Source organism: Tinamus guttatus, unplaced genomic scaffold, assembly GCF_059628265.1.
Source record: "Tinamus guttatus ecotype Peru unplaced genomic scaffold, ASM5962826v1 Tinamus_guttatus_pri_ptg000060l, whole genome shotgun sequence".
Lineage (NCBI taxonomy): Eukaryota > Metazoa > Chordata > Aves > Tinamiformes > Tinamidae > Tinamus > Tinamus guttatus.
The window spans coordinates 11,100,366-11,117,254 of NW_028288594.1; the positions used below are offsets into that span (position 1 = coordinate 11,100,366).

Consider the following 16,889-nt stretch of genomic DNA (forward strand, 5'->3'; position numbering starts at 1 on the left):
GGCTTCTATACTTGCTAGTTACTTCTCTGAAGATATAAGAATGTTAACTAACTGGATATCACTGCTCTGCAATCATTATACATTCTGGCAGTTAAGTTAAACCTAGGAACAGATGAAGTAGAGAGAGAAGAAAAAGAATTTCTTAGTAGATGCCAAGATGCATACGTGCACATCTAAAACAACACAGTCTGATAATTTACCAGTTCTAGCAGTTTTTATTTTCTTTCAGCATCCTGGCTTGCAATCTCTTCCAAGAACTACTTTTAAGGTTTTCTACGAGAAATACTCAAGCAATATGGATTTATTCAACCTCACAGTAGGTGGTACTTGGGAACTTTTAGGGCCTGGCTCCACAGTTTGCTAAGGTGTGAATTTACAGAGCACACGGCTCCCAAAGTGGAGTGAACTGTGCAGAGTCGGCCTTTGCATGTCCTAAGGGTGACAATGCAGACAACTAGTAAAATATCTTTTAGATAGCCTTGCTTATGCCAACACACAGGTTATCATCAGAACATGTGCCATATCTTCTTGAATGTATTACTTAAATCCTTGTGTAAAAGTTTTTTTCCAATACTTTGAGCAGTTTTGATGTATCAGAAAAAGAAAAAAAAAAAAAAAAAGAGCCAAGCATGCCACCGAGGATTAGTTGACAAATCATCATGATCCTTCCAGTGATCTTTGCTATTAGTAATTTATGCTGTGGTACCACTCAGGCACCTCATTCCAGCATCAGATGCCACTTCAGAGGACACTGCAGAGTCATGGAAAGCAACAACTCTCCCTAAAGATTGTAACTCTAATGTAACATAAAGTAATGGGAATTCTGTGTCTAACCTCAGAGACTGGCTTGGTGCATTCCTATAAAAGGCAAAAAAAAAGTCCAATTGCACAGATGTACAGAAGAATTTGACAAGATATACAACCATGTCACAAACAGTGTCCTTATGGCACTAGAGCAAGCAATGGCACGTTCAACATGCACGGGCAAATAGACACATATCCCTTTCCAAAGGGCATGCTTATTCCCCTTGTGTACTCTCAGATCTGTAATCAGGGAAGAGAACACTTCCCCCTCAAAAAAACTAGTTGAAAACTCTGAATCTGTCTGAATTATGCGGTTCATAGTTCTTGTTTTGCAAATAGATGCCTGTAATTGGTGCAAGTCAGCATAAAGATCCTCTCGGATCCCTTGTTTTTGCAGGGTTTCCAAGTCAGCAGCAAGACACTTTTGGTTAAGAACAAGGGGAAGAAGCAGAAGGAAAAAGGGACTGGCAAGAAAGCCAGCTACGGTGCATTCAGGGGCAAATTAGGGAAGAATCAACATGTAGCAGGCACTTCAGAAGAGCAGGGTTCGTCCCATAGCTCATCAAACCCAGTCTGCAATTCCTCAAGCCATATTATGCTCAAATGTAGCAGTCATACACCTGCCGTTTGTTATTTTAATTATATATTTAAATAAAACAATTAAAGGCATTGTGTCCAACAAGCAAAATATGCTTCAAAAAGTTAAGCATAGTAACTTCAAAGTTTGGAAAAGCTACCTTTACTGAGGATTCCTTGAGTCCTGTAATTAGGTTTCTCACTGTTTGGGTTTTGTCAAAGTAAGGAGGAATGATTTTTCTTAGCATTACAAATGCAGAAAACAATATTCATGTTCTCTTTCGATTGTTATTCAGTTTGGTGACATAGCATGATTACTTATGGACTTTAAAATTACACTTTAGTAGGCACTTTAGATTAATAAGATCTACACAGTGAATATTCACAAGTTAAATTAACCAGCAGTCAATTACTGTCAATTGAAATGCGCAGGTTATTTCTATCTTTTCCAAAAGAGACTAAATTTGAATGAATCTATGAAAACAGGAAATTGAATGCTTAAGTCAATGAAAACATACTTTCAAATTGTTTGTTTTATTTTGCTCTCTTCTCAATCATATGAATTAGTACGCCAGAAAACGATATTAATATCCTTCTATACCAACCATGACCAAGTTCCTCTTAGGAACAAGAGGAGCTTAGTCAATTTTTCAATTATTTGTCATGGGGAGGGAACAGCACATAACAGTACCATAGAATACAGTGTTATACTTTGTTATAGGGTATGTCATTGCTAGATGTAGGCCTAGAATGTGCAAGGGTCAAAAAAAAGCAGAGTTCTGCCTTGAGTGTCAGGATATTATTGCAGAGCACAGAGAAGCCAAAGAACACACTCTGCATACTCCTACAGCTCTGCAATAGTAATATAGGACATGTGCACAACAGTAAGTCCAGCTAGGAATAGCAGGTTCCTCCACCATCCTAAAACAATATTACAGTTCTTCCAAAAGATTACTTAAGGCATACGAACCTCTCTAACATCTACAAGGTGATCTGGCTGCAGGATAGGAACTCTTTTTCCAGATGACGATCTGTGATGTCCAACATTAAAAAAAGAAATTGCATTTTGGCTGGGTCGTCTTTGCACACCAGGAGAGTTGCAGCTTCCTTGGGATGCGAGAGAGAAGCTGCGAGATTTCAGAGGAGGGTTGTTCTAGTGAATAAATAAGCATATTAAGAAACATTTACAATTAATTCCTAATACCCAGCAAATATTCTATCTTGAGCCAAACAGCAGAATTTTAATCCTTAATTTTTATAAAGCAAGCAACAGATTATGATCCTGAGTAATGTATTGGTAGCAATTGATAAATAAGTGTTTTGCACTATCTGCAGATAGTTGTCGGGCTTTACAGAGTGATTACAATCAAACTATGAAATGTGACAGACAGTATGTAACACTTCATCTGATTTGAAGGTTAGCACTTGATCTGCAGTAGAACTAAAAACTGAATTCATCTGAAACATATTGCAGACTTCTGAATGGGTTTAACGGCTAGTAAGAGAAAAGTAAAGTTCCCAAGCCAGGGAAGGGCTTTGGTAGTAGTAAAGACTATTCCATTATCCACTAGGAAAATACAAAACAACCACTGAACTATTACTCTGCTCTTTTAGCTCCACCTGTTGTTTTATCCACACCCTCATGAGTGCTCATGAGTACCAGGAGATCCATTCAGCTCTCCAGGAGCAACAGTGACTTCATTATTAAATCATATTTCCCTAACAAGCCTGTGGTTATTCAGAGGGATGTTTCTTGCCATGAAGCTCAAGCCCAGCTAGTCTCCTTCAGCAGTACTTTAACCTAGATGTAGGTCTGTTTTTACCATCAGTCTAACTTATTTTTGCCCAAGGAAACACGAGTGCTACCAACCTTGCCAATAGCTTCCGTGTGATGCTGCGTGCAGATCTGGAGCCTGCTAACCCAGTGCTGCCTCTCTTTCGCATCAGTGGCTAATGAAAGCAAACCAAAAGCATTATATAAAAGACAACACAAAATATGAACAAAAGATTGCTCAATTCTTTAAAAGAGAGAAAGGACTTAAAAGATTACAGAACATTCCATCTGAAAATTGTTCAAATAAACCGTATTTAGTTACAATATTAAATCAAGTTCAAAATAAACAGCATGCACTTTTTTGGTGGTAAAACTTTGTGACAAAAAAGCATCAACAAATTTCTCCCCACATTTTTAATTCAACTGCCTAATGCATATTTTCCTGGTAGACAAATAAGGTACCCAGAAGAGAAAAATGGGACAGCAAGCCTCCAAGGAAAGGCATGCTCAAGATATTATCGTCGATTTCTGTTGTCTAAGAAACCAGGGAATAGGCTTCTATAACCAACAACAGAAAAAAGCTAGTGTGTTAATATTAGGACTACTGTATTCCTCTACTAGCATTAACGCAGCACTGTTACATAAGTTAATTTGAAAAGCTCTGAAAAAAGCACAATTTAAGGCCACTATACATGCAGGTTAAGCCCCATGCACTATTCATACTAAGTTCAGAGACTTCAGAAAAAAAATCATCAAACTCATGAAGTAAGGAATGAAAGAAAAGGACGGTTCTTCACTAAGGATGCGATGACAGCTTCACCCATAGCACTCATTGCAGCTGTCTGTGCAGTATTTTCTGCTCTGGATAACAGATGGACACACAGACAGACCCAGAACTGAAGCCACGGGTGAGGGACAGGGGTGTCCTCTAGCGGCAGAGTCCCCTGCCTGGGGCCTGCAGGGCTACCTCTTAGTTTGTACTGCTCCCCGCTGGCAGCGTTGACCGTGAAGGTGTGAGAGTCCTCGTCGCTGGGCGAGATGACAGCCCCAGCCAGCTGCAAGGTGCCCCGGGGCTTCAGGTGGCGGGACTGCTCGTTCACGAAGTACTCCAGCAGGCCGGCGTCGTTGTTGAGCACGAAGAACCTGCAGGGACACGGGGCAAGCAGAGGCAGGGCAGCTGTCACCTGCTGGTTAAGAAGCGGGTGGCAGGGTGCCCAGACTTGCAGCACACCCTGGCCTGAGACACGCTGCTGTCACCAGTAATGGATCGTGTTTTTAAAAAATAAACAAGCAAACACAAACTTACCGATACTGCCAGCCCGTGACGAGATTGGTGTATTTCATTAAGTAGCCATAAATATTTTCCATGTGGTCACTATTACAGAGAAAATATGAGAAAGAAAAGCAGTCAGGCAATACCAAGTGTACTGCAGATCTCTGCAGCTTTTGCTCATTGTTTTCTATTACCTGCAATTTCATTTTGGGAAATTGTTTGAACTATTTTTCAGAACAGCGCTAGCATTTTCAAGAAGTTACCCAGAGATTTTTTCCAGCCTCATTTCTGAAGTTATTTTACAAGACAGTTTTACTGGAGTGAAAGTAATTTCCAAACATAATTAGTTTTGCCAAGACTTGAGACTTATCCAACAGATACTTCTGGGTGCCTTCACACCACTTTCAAGTAATTAAAGACTTAGCACCCATACTTGCCTGCTTTCTTCTTCCTCTGCTAAACAAGCGTAGTATTTTTGGACTCCCAAATTCACCATCTTACTCTTAGCAACCTTGATCAGGGACACAAACCAAAAACAAGGAGCAGGTGCTCATAGACCAACACGGCTCTACTCACCCTTAGCTTCCAAAGCATCACTATAACTACACCTAACTACTCCCCAAGAGCCCAGCATGTAGGTGCACGTTACATCAGGGTATTCTGCAATATAAAACACATACAAACCATCTCCTCCTCGGGCCTGGCAGGAAAAGCCAGTGTTTTCTCTTTCAGAGCCCGAACTTGGATAAGAACAAGAGTCCGTGTAGGGTATTTAGCACTGCAATTAACATCACTACAGGCAAAACACACTACCACTTTGGAGAATTATTTGTCCAGAATAAGGGTTACAAGTTTAACAAACTAATCTTATAACCCCACGTTGAAGATCTATTTTATACGAAACTCCAAGACCCTCTGCTCCCGCAGAACTGCGTGAACATTTATTTAGAAGAACATAAACTTCAGCAGATTGTTCTGCTTCCTCCTATTCCAATGAGGAACTGGGACACAAGGACCTAAACACCTGAGACAAACCATTTTTTTAAAAGCAAATCTATCCTTCAGCTATTTAAATCAAATTTTAAATTACAGTAATTTTGAAGAGATTTATCCCAGTCCAGTGGGACTGTCTTGTCATTAAGAGGTAGAATTACTTCTGTTTTAGCAAGAGTGGAAAAGCTGGAGAAACAGAACTACAAGAGCCAAAGCATCAATTTTATTTACAGATTTTGGCTGCAAACCTAAATGAAGTGTTCGCAGCAGCTCTGAGTGTTAGATTAAATACTGGAATAGTTTTCGGTCACTTAATACCACTGAATTAACCAGATTCCTGAAAATTCAATTAAATTTAATGTTACACTAAGTTGCAGCCTAAATGAGGCTATTTAGGATGTCACTAATAGGAGGAAACTTATGTGCAGTAATATTATCCTATTAAGAGATGTAAAGATGTATTTAAGAAAATACATTTAACAGCAGAAATGAAGAAATCCAGAAAAGTAACCTCAGACTGATGAAAGTCAGAAAGGAAAAAAAAAAAAAAAAAAGGCAAGTGGATGCACATGGCCTCGGAACTCCTTGGAAATCTGACAGCAGAGGAAAATTAAACGTTCTGTGGTGGCTGTTAGTAGATGGCTTCTTTTAAGCACAACCAATGAGGCGGTCTCAAAACAGTGAAAATAGAGAAAAAAAAAAATACCACCCACTATATTCAAGTTTCCCGCTGCCAAGGACTGGGTAAAGCTTTAGCGCCCGTGCCAGCCCCAGAGCAGCCTGCCCGGAGAGCACAAAGCACTTGGCTGCTGTTGGAAACATTTCCTGGACAGTTCAAGGGCCCAGCAGCAAACAGGTGAGCGGGGTAAAAGCCCAGACCCCACAGGCGTTAACGGTGCATGGTTCAACAAGTGAACTAAGGGTCATTTTTAATTAGGTAATGATTTTATGCAATTAAAAAAAAGAATAAATTTAAATTCAGCCTGCAAATTATGATTCACAAAAAGCAGATCCTATAACTTCACAAAGCATTTATGGAACCTTTAACCTGCATGTTAACCCTTTAATCTTCTTTCAGGAAACACCAGTACTACTCTATGAAAACACATACACACACAAAAACATTCTTAGTACTAGAATGAACACCAAGGCAAAGGAATTAGAACCAGGATATTTAAGAAAAGAAAACTTCATATCGGTGCTTCCACAGCAAGAGTTAAAAAACTAAAACACTGTCATAAAATCGGCTAAAGCAGTGTTGTAAGGCAGCTAAGATGTGGTAAAACACAGTAATATTTCACCAGTATGGAATGAGCTGTGCTCCTTCCAGGGAGCTACAAAGAGCTTTTAGAGGGCAGATTTGAGGCAAGAAGCTCAGGCTCTGGCCCTGCGCACAGAAAACCACCATCGTGGAAGGCTGGTCTTAAAGTATGAGTAAGATCTTCCTTCAAGCCCTCACCACTGCTGTTTCTCATGAAACTGCACTGAAACCGATTTCCAAGTAACGTGTATATTTCCTAAGCCCCCACAGTTCCCCGTTATGGCAGCATGCTCACACATTGGGACTTGCGGTTGCAAAAGAAAAACAAAAATTAAAAAAAAAAGACATTTCAGAAGGGAAGCTGAGTCTAAACACAGAGCTGCTTAGCAGAGCACTGAGACTGATAGTTACCTGCACTAGCGCATACTTACCAGTAAGTAAAACAAAAAAAATTCATCCATCTTTAATAACTGACACACTGTTGTCACTATTCAAATTGCTCACGGCAATCTCGGGTTGCCCAAAGAACAATGTCAGCTCAGCAGCAAGCCAACAACCCATAAACTCTGTGTTTAGGTAGAAATTCACTTGTCCTCCTTCCAGGGAAGCCCAAAAAAACCTGGCACTGCCCTAGGAACCTGTGGTAGAACATCTTAACCCCAGCACATTAACAGGAAGAAAAAAAACTGATTCTTCAGAGGCTGAATGCTGCAGAACGTGGTTGCCTGCACGTCACACTTCAGTATTTAGTTTACACATGTAGTGAGTCTGCGAAGAGCTGCAGAAAAGTTTGCGTTCTCTTCAGAAAACAACTTCTCCCCAGCTTCAAAGCAGCTTTCCATAAGCCATTTTATACATTCAAGCACTACTAGAAGACAAAATAAATAAAATATCCACAGCCAACTAGCATTAGCTTCTCTGTCCTCTTCCACTCTAGTTGTCCCTTTCTCCCATGCCTCTTAAGTGTGAGCAGATGTCACAGCCGTGCAGCCTGGCTTCCCATTGCGGGGAGGAATGAGAGTCAGTGATGATCAGGCCAAATTCCTCCCGTATCCTGTTTACGCACAACGCCCAGGTCGCGATCCCAGAGGGACGTCTTGCGGGAGCCCCTGCCAAACCTTGCACCTGATGGGTGCTGGGCCAACACCTTCCCCACGAACCCACATCCAAGGCCTCCCTGCCTTTCCTCCCCTCCCTAAACTGCAGCTCTTCCCAGAGCATCGCAGAAAGTGATTAGCAGTGACATCAAGTTTCGCCTACCTGGAAGGTGCCCAGATAGGACTTCCAAGGCTGCCTTCGTGGCGATTTTAATTTCTGCAGGTGCAAACAGCAGCACATGGGATGCTTCAGGCCGCCGGTCCTCTAGGACCGAGCAGCTGCTTGAGCAACAAGCACCACAGCCACAGCCAAGGGGGTCCCGCGGGGCCCGGCTCCGAGCAGCTGCTGCGGATCCGCCGCTCCCGCAGGAAGGGCTATCAGGAGCCAGCACGAGTCAAGGGGGGATCCTGAACCGCGACAAGTCTCCACCAGGAGCTAAAACCTTCCAGGCCCTGCCAGGGAAAAGGGCTCATGGAAAGGAAGGAGCTCCTGCTGAAAGAGACTGTCTTCAGATTAGAATCAAGCAATAAAGAGAAGCGTTAGAAAATAAATCGGGATTTAAAGGCACCATCAGTGACTGGTTCAGACTATGTAGTTCTTGTTCGAAAAAAGCAGTGCTTGTTTCACTGAGCTTCTTCAGCTCTGACTGACCACAGGCTCAAGGGCTGCTACAGCAGCAGCTTCCTTATTCCTCCCAGACCGCTGCAAACTGCTCATCCCCCAAGTAGCCATTTCCTCTTTGCTTTGAAGGGAAGAAGGCAGGGAAGGAAACGGGGGAGAAGAAACCCCCACACGAGCAGGGGAAGCTTTGGGCAGTATCTGCTGCAACTGCCCGGGGCGCTCGCCCCCAAGACACTGCCACATTGGGGCCTCCTCCAGCTCCAGCTCCACGCGGAGCACCCGTGCGTTCCCCGGAACATGGGGCAGGATAAGGCAGGACGAGAAGGGCAGGGCCGAAGGGATCCACGAGCGCCTGGGGATGCCGCGCGGGCTCCCGTCCTGGCAGCCGGCGCTGCCGGGACCAACCGCGCTGCACGTGCGGCTAAAACCGCCACCAAGCTCTGCAGGGAACAGCACGCCAAGCTTAAAGGGTGTTTTTGAGGGGGGGTTGGTGTTGTTGCTCTTTTTAAATACCATCCTAAGTAAACTCGCATCCAACTTTCCTGTGCATTAGTGCTAGAGGCCAATTACACGCAAGTGAAACCATAGCGCAATGCTGTTGCAAGGCGGCAAGAGAAAAGGAAAGAGCCAGGATTTAATGAAAAAGTAGCAAAATGCTGCTCTCGCTGGACTAGTGCAAAGCTGACTATTTAACCGGTTTATCATTTAAAGCGCTATTTAGGTCTTCAAGTGCATATGTCTGGAAAATAACTGCGGTGCATTTCAGTTAAGCGATGTCTCTGTGCACACTAACAGCTCAGGTCAGCGAGAGCTCTTCCCACACGTAATTAATTTGTGGATTTGCATCTATATAATACAATGGCAGCAGGACCCAAAAGCCAGCAGCAAATCCTGCAGATTATTCTGCAAAAGCAACTAATGTTCAAGCTACCATTGATGAAATAACTCCAGATCAAGCTACAAACATCTTATTGCCACTTACAAATCTGTAACTTGCAAGTTTGGCACCACACCAGAAACACGGATGAGAAGTTGTTGTTACCAGTAAACAAAACTATCCCTTGGAGCTGGTTTCAGAAAGCTCACGAGGTAACTTAATGCTGCTCTGCTCAGCAATTGCACAACATCATCCAGAGATGTTGATGGATAAATATCCTTGAAATAAATGTTGCCATATCTAAAATCTAGAACAGAAAGCGTATCTACTACTTCGGAAAATAGATGACCGTGATAATTACCATCCACAGAAACTGGTGGAGCAAACGTCTGCACCGCACCGACACTCTAAGCAAAGTCCAAGTACTTGTTTAGCTTCACAACTACTACATTTTTCTTCCCAAGACATTTTGATCTGCCCTTAACCTAGTAGCTCTTGACCTACCCAGCAGTATAAATACAAGCTCTTCTAATTGCAGGGCTAATGTGTGATTATGGCTTTAAAATATGTATATATATTGACAGTTAACACATTGCTACTTTGGACTTTGCAGCAATAAACAAGCAGCAAATACACTGACTGACCATCTACTCCAAATAAGTCTGTGTCTCAGTTGTTTTTTGAACCATTTTTGAGACTTTGCAGGCTAAATACAGAGGGCTGAAAGCAGTTTGGACTAGAGATCTCCAGAGGTCCCTTCCAACGTGAATTATTCTAGAATTCTACTAAACACAGAGATTGAGCATCAATTTTCCCACATCAAGATTGAGATATAAGGTACTCAGGAGTTATAACACACTTCAGTGAGGACGACACATATTTTAGTTTAACCAACTGTGATTATGACACTACATAAAAATTACAGGACGACTTTCCTCATTTGGTGCTTTAAGTGGAGAGTGAACTCCAGGGACAAGGAATTATTCCCAACACTGCTCTTTTCCACTGTGCCTTTGGCTATAAGAGGTTTTACTCCTTTGTAGCCTATGCTCTAATAAAAAAGTTTACTTATAGATTTCTTATGGTGTTTGTCATGGATCTTTATGAACAATTTCTTATGAAATAAAGCAAGAGAACATTATTACCCATCTTCCAGGTATAGAACTAAGGCAAATTCTTCAGCTTCCCTAACTTTAAGACAGCTGTGACCCAATTTAAGTTCCTGGCATGTCAAAGCAGTTCATATGTTCAAATCAAGGGAGGGAAGAGAAAGAGGAACAGTGATTGCAAGGGCAGAACAGTTTAAGCAACGTGACTGCTACAGGAAGCCAGACCAGGATTAACACTCAGCCCCCTGGAACAGCATCCTAGTTTTACCCATGAGATTCCCTTCCTTGCTCTGTTGCAGACTATTCGTTGCACTTCCACAGCAACAAACTCAGCCAGCTCCACTCTGCAAACTGAGCTCTTTAGGAAACTTAATTGCCAATATTTAAGTTCTCGGCAAGACTTTAAAGCCTTTCAGTCCCAATCACTCTTGTGAGTTAACACGTGGAAGGAAAAAGCCAAAAAATAAAATCAGAAGAAAACGGCAACAGAAAAAACACCGCTCATGACAAAAAGTCTTCCCCAACACCAAAGCTCTTGCGCAGAGGCATTGCAGCTTGTCAAACACCATATCTTCAATTTAACGCACCAGAAAACCACCATTTCTCCCACCCTCCTTGAACCCATCCTCCCCTCAGGTTTCACTGTCAGACAGAGGGCCCACAAACGCTGAAGCGGTGCTAGTTTCGCCAGCATCCCGAGAAGCTGTTAAATTGCAGGCACTGAGCCCCTCCAGTAAAAACTAATCGGCGCTGGCAGATGATTGCAGCGGGTGTCAAGGCAATGTCCCTCAGCACGCGGAGCCCTCCAATTCCAGGGCATTCCGAGCGCCCCGTAAGAGCCAGCCTAGGAGAAGGCCGCAGCAGCTGGGCGCTTCCTGCTGGCGCATTGAGCAAGGCGAGCGGGTCAGCAACATGCAGTTTATTTTGCATCTTCTCTCTGGGGAGAGAGCGCGCGTGGCAGAGCAGAAGGTTAATATTGTAGGCAATTTTAATTAGCACTACCCGGTTTCATTACGGCAGCTAAGTGTTGAAAAACAAACATGCTTTGCATTTAGAGAAGCACAGAGATGTGAACTGACTGTGAGCTCCTGTGGAAATTCATTCATGGAGAGAAAACAAGTTATATTATATTTACAAGCCACTTAAAAGTCTCTGCCGCCTTCGTTAAGGTTAATGTTGGGACATCTGCTCAGAGCTGACACAGACAAATATCTGCTGTGTCAGAACCAACACCCACACTGGCATTTCCCTTAACACGTCAGTAAGGCAGAAGGGATGGGGAGGTTGAGGTAACCAGCTGATCGCTTCAAATATGGAAGTCACCGTAATCACTTTAAGCACAGCAATTCCAAATGGCGTTATGAGCACAAGATACTCTTTAAGAAAAGGCTCCACTGAGGCTAAATTATGGTTTTCAGTCATTTCCCTCCAATAGATCACATGAGCACACGGCAGCCACCCTAATTTGATTTTAATGAGAGAAAAAAATACAACACAAAAGAAGAAAAACACAAGAACAAATTAGACAGTTTTATAGCACCACTGTGAAAAGCCCATCACGCTCAACAGCCCCCGAGGGCCACCAGTGAGCGGGACAACAAGCGGCCAGCGCCGCTGAAGGCCGCGCGACGGGGCCAGCGGCACCTGCAGAGCCCCCCGCAGCAGCAGCGAGGGAGACGATGGCTCCTTCTGACATCAGCAGAGCGCGGGAGCCGCCGGCCAACCGGAGCGCAGCGCCGCGATGACGTCAGAGAACACGTAACAGGCGAGGAAGGGGAGGCCGCGCGCGCCGCGGCCGTCGCCCAGCGCCTCCGGTACCAGCGGGGCTGGCGGCCCGCCTGAGCCGCACCAAACCAAGGGAATCTGGGCATCGCACGGACATTCCGGCAAAGACATCGGGGATTCCTCAAGCAAAGCAGCGGATCACGGAGAGAGGAGGAAAAGAAAAAAAAAGAGGAAGTAACAACAAAATGAGAATTATAAAGAACCACCCTTGGATCACGCTACCATGTACAAGACCTGGGGAGGTTCCTTTTTCTACTTACCAAGTGCTAGGGACTTTAATGAAAATTCCAGCCTGTTCTTGGGAATGCAAAGTTAATTAGGTCAGCTCACACGCTATATGGCAAGCTAAGCAAGATTTACATGCTTACATTAATGCTCCGATGAGAAGAGGATGTTCGTGGGCAAGAACGAAGCATCAGCAAAGGAGAGGTTCCGTATATAAAGCGCGGTTAAACAACGTGTTTCCTTTGCCTAATTTATCGGTGTTTACTGAGCGGGCCTGTAGCTTTAAAGGTCAGTCAGGTGAAATGTATCCTCCAGGATCAAACATGTTTGGAATGTGAAGAGAAATGCATAGAAACAAGACAAAAAACCCATACGTTTTCCTGCAGCAAAGCCTGAGATAAGCTGGACAAATTCAATCTATTTCCTTGCAGCAAAAAATGCAATAAACTCCACCTTCACTAAAAAGGCATTTATCAACATCCACTCCAGAGCTGTATCAGTCCCAAGACATTTCCCTTTACTACTTCCAGCCAGATTCATTCTTCAAGATAGCATAAATAAAAATTATTTAGTATCTTCCACAGTCTAGCTCAGTCTCACACACTTCACTTCCATTTGCTTGACGTACAAAGGCCTTTCAGTCATCCCAAGTTAACTGGGATCAAGATCTTAATTGCAATAAGCATTCCCTTTAAGACAAACTTCACATGGTACCAATTTATGAAGGAGAGATCGTGTTCATTTCCAAAGGAAGAATTAAACCGTATTCATGTGCTTCGGCCACAAGTTCTTCTGTTATGATCGCATGCGGATCTGCTCCAACACACAACACTCCATGTTAAGGTCAGTACTTCAGTATTTGCCTTTTTTTTGGTCTTCATAAAGATTGGTTACACAGTGTCAATGTCAACTCCAAAAACAAACAAACAAAAAAACCCCAGAAAATCCAAGGCCCTTAAAAGATGATTTGCAACTGTCTAACTTGTTTGCAAACTTTATCTTTTGCATGTGATACAATGGACAAAATGCAGTGCTGTACTGTTACTTTTGACTGAAACCACCCTCTGCTACTAGTTACATGGTTTTGCCTGGCTTTATATTTGCTTATTCTCAGCTTCTCCGAGTCTGGCCCAAAGGAACATATGACAGTAAGCCTGCAAGCAAATTTATGTGTTAACAGCCTAACCACAAACACAATCTGCTCAGCATGAGGAACCTTCTTATCTATCACTAAACACACACACACAAAAAAAAAACTTTAACACAAAAAAAGAGTATCACTGGTAGGAAATTTACTCCTTATCCTGGGAACTTTCATCCGAACACTCTTCTGCAATAATTCCTGACTGTGAGCAATCCCATGGCACCGAGTAACAGAAACTCACAGGAACAGCTGCCTGCGGGTAACTCGCTTCCCTAGAGACAGTGCAAAACACATCCAATCTGCAGCACCTTGCAAACATGTAGCGCAGAATCCATCATGAACACAAAATCAGAACAACTCAAGAAGCAAGAAACACAGGCAATTACACGTAAAAATACACACAGACTGAAAAGAGCAAGTTGTAATGCAATTTAAAATCCTAAGATTAGCTATTATCAGGGAATTGATTTAAAATAGACATGGAGCGTTCAAAGGAAGCAATGCTGGGAATCCTTTTAATAACATGAATTGATGGAGTTATTTGAGAACAGAGCCACCGTGGAGAGCGCAATCGGGCGGCACATCAGCAATCTGCAGCTTGGAGAGGCAACCTCCTTTCTCCAGCAGCCTGAGTGCTTTGAGCTCTTAATTTTGCAGATAAATGAGAACCAGTTATTTTAAGTACTTTCTCTCAAAATTATCGGAAAGTCCTTTAAGCCAGGCTGAGACGTTACATTTCTCTGGCACATATTTTGACCTGCTCTTTATTTAGCTCGCAGATACTGATTCTGCTCTCCGACCCTGCAATGCTCACACCAGCTGAACCAAGTACCGGCCAGGACTGTCTCTGCTCTCCCACTGCCGCTCAACTGCTCCAGTCATGTACCCTAAAGCAAGGTAACAGGGAATGAGGATGCTCGGCGCTAAAAGCGGAATTGCTGAATGAAAATATTTCTTTTTATAGGCAACACCATATTTATTTCCTAAATTTTTTATTTAAATTGCTTTACCAAGTAACCTTTTAATAGTTTCAGTCATCCAAAATTCTCCTCTCAGGTGAACTGTTTTTCTCAATGGAAAGATATGGGTGAGAAAAGAGTTTAGCATGCAGCACGTCCTCACAGACCCTCTTTTCTCCCACTTCATTGCAAGCCAGCAGCCTCACCGTTCCTGACCTTGCTCAGGAAAAGGCAGCTCAGCACCAGTTGCTCTCAGACACGCTCTGACCCTGATCTATATTCACACAAGCAAACGAGAGGTTTCCCTTCCAGGTGTCTAGAGCAGCAGTTTCTCAAGTACTCTTAACTTCCGTAAGGCCAAAAAGCATCTTACCTTACTATGAAGAAAGGGAGCCCTTACAGGTTTCAGAGGGGGCTCTGCAGTGGGGCCAACCTCATCAGACAGAGCCTACAAGCAGTAAATCCAGAGATTCAGCTGTGCTGCTGCGTAACCTGAAGTGTGCGGCAGCCTCTGGTTGTCTCCATTCTGATAAACATTTGGTCTGATTCTTCATCACAGCTATTTATTAAAAACTCCCACTGCCCATTACTCCCCTATAAAAATAAGTAACCAAATAAACAAAAAAGTAAGGTATGGAGTGCTGCCCAGGAGAGCAAAAGCGCACCAGTAGCGAGGGGGCTGCAGGAAAGGTGATGTCTTGTGAGTAGTTACACATAGAGCCAAACGCAGGAGCCAAGAACTGACTCCCAACGCAGCAGAGAACAACAGGGGTGCACTCAAGCACCCACAGCAACATAATTAGCACACTAAACTTCTCCCAGATGTCCGGGGAAAAAGTAAGCAGAGTAAGTTCACACTGGAATGTTAAAATTAAAATTGATGGTTGCTAGAAACATGAGCAATTCCCACTTACCGCTGGGCTCTGAATTAGTGACAGGCCCCTCAAGCCGTGAACCTGACTTACACTCGAGCGTGGGCCAACACAGCTCCTGCCCGACAAGCTGCAGCACTGAAGGAAGAAACGAGACGGCTGGATGGGCAACTATAAACCAAGAACTTCCCTGGGCAGGGTTGAACTGTGCCCTCTACTTCAAACACAGCAAAGCAAAAAGCAGAGTAATATCACCCAATAGCATAAAGAAATCTACAGTTCAGAATTCAAGAAAAAAAAAAGAAAAAAAAAAAACACATACACAAGGTTTAAAGGTGATTGACTGAAGTGCAATGGCAAAGATAACTAGTTATTACTGAGTTGGACATGAAACCTTTGTCTAGCACCTTGAAATACCGGCTCTCAAATCATTTTCTTTGCAGTACAAGCACCCATAAAGGTAAATTAGATACGACCTAGATTCCAGGGATCACCGAGCTGTTCACTCCCTATTACAATCACTAGGCACTGAATTTCCCCACAGCCCGGGCTGCTCCCCACAAACCAGGCGGCAGAGAAGGAGGCAGCAGCCGCCCCTTCGACGGGGCCTCGCGGGTCAGGGTGCAACCATGGGCCAAGGCCGGCGTTTTCATGGGAGCCCGCCGCGAACAAGGGCTCCGGGCGCAGCTTTTCCCCGCGCTCGCGCACGTTTCTCGCGCGCTGCCCCTCAGCTTGGTTCCCGCAGGGATTCGGGCACTGCTCGGCGCACCCTGGGGCGGGCAGGCTCCTTGCGGGTAGCGTATAAAAATAAAACGGATCCTTTCCCGAGCGATGGGAATGAAGTTTTGAGCGCAAACCCACCCCAGCTGAGGCTGGGCGCCAAGCAGAGGCTTTGGAGCGCGCTGAGAAGGGGGGAAACGCCCGGTTCGGGCAGCTTGAGCCGCGTCCCGCCATGCCGGGGAGGGAAAAGGGGGGACGGGGGCGAAGGAGAGGCGGTTCCCGCGCAGCTCCCGCGGCCCGCGCTGAGACGCCGCGACGCGAGCGGCCCGGACGCCCACCTGTAGTGCCAGCCCTTGGCGGCGCGGCCGCCCTTGGCGCCGCTCTGCCCCGGCGGCGGCAGCGGCTCGGGCCGGGCCTCGCCCTCGGGGCCCCGCATGGCGCCCGCCGCCTCCCCGCCCTGCATGGCGGCCTCAGGCGGCGGCGCCGCGGCCCGGCCGCGCCCGCCCCATGCGCGCTGCGATGGCGGCGCTGCCGGCGCCCCCCGCGCTGCTCCGCTCCGCGCCGCTCCGCGCGCCCCGGCACCGGCAGCGGCAGCGCCCGCCCCGCCGCGCCCCTTCCGGGTCGGCACCGCCCGGCAACGCCGGAGGCGCCGCCGCCGCCATCTTTGCTGAGGGCGGGAGGGCGGAGCGCGGCCCTTTCCCGCTCCGCCAGGGAGCCTCCCCCGGAGCGGCGGGAAGGGGCGGGAAGGGGCGGCCGTGGTGCCGGGGCTGCTCTGATGGCCGGGACGGGACGAGGCGA

The 16,889-nt window shown here is 45.1% G+C and overlaps 1 protein-coding gene across 1 annotated transcript in view; it reads right to left on the bottom strand.

The window, feature by feature from the left end:
- The window catches only part of OSBPL11 (oxysterol binding protein like 11), a 32,666-nt gene extending 16,112 nt beyond the window's left edge, over positions 1 to 16,554 (bottom strand). Inside the window, exons 1-5 of the mRNA XM_088519417.1 lie at positions 16,430 to 16,554; positions 4,461 to 4,529; positions 4,122 to 4,297; positions 3,251 to 3,330; positions 2,351 to 2,533 (exon numbers count right to left, since the gene is read on the bottom strand). Of these exons, the coding sequence (XP_088375543.1) occupies positions 2,351 to 2,533; positions 3,251 to 3,330; positions 4,122 to 4,297; positions 4,461 to 4,529; positions 16,430 to 16,554 (633 nt within the window). The remainder of the gene's footprint in view (positions 1 to 2,350; positions 2,534 to 3,250; positions 3,331 to 4,121; positions 4,298 to 4,460; positions 4,530 to 16,429) is intronic.
- Between the last annotated feature and the right edge of the window lie 335 nt (positions 16,555 to 16,889).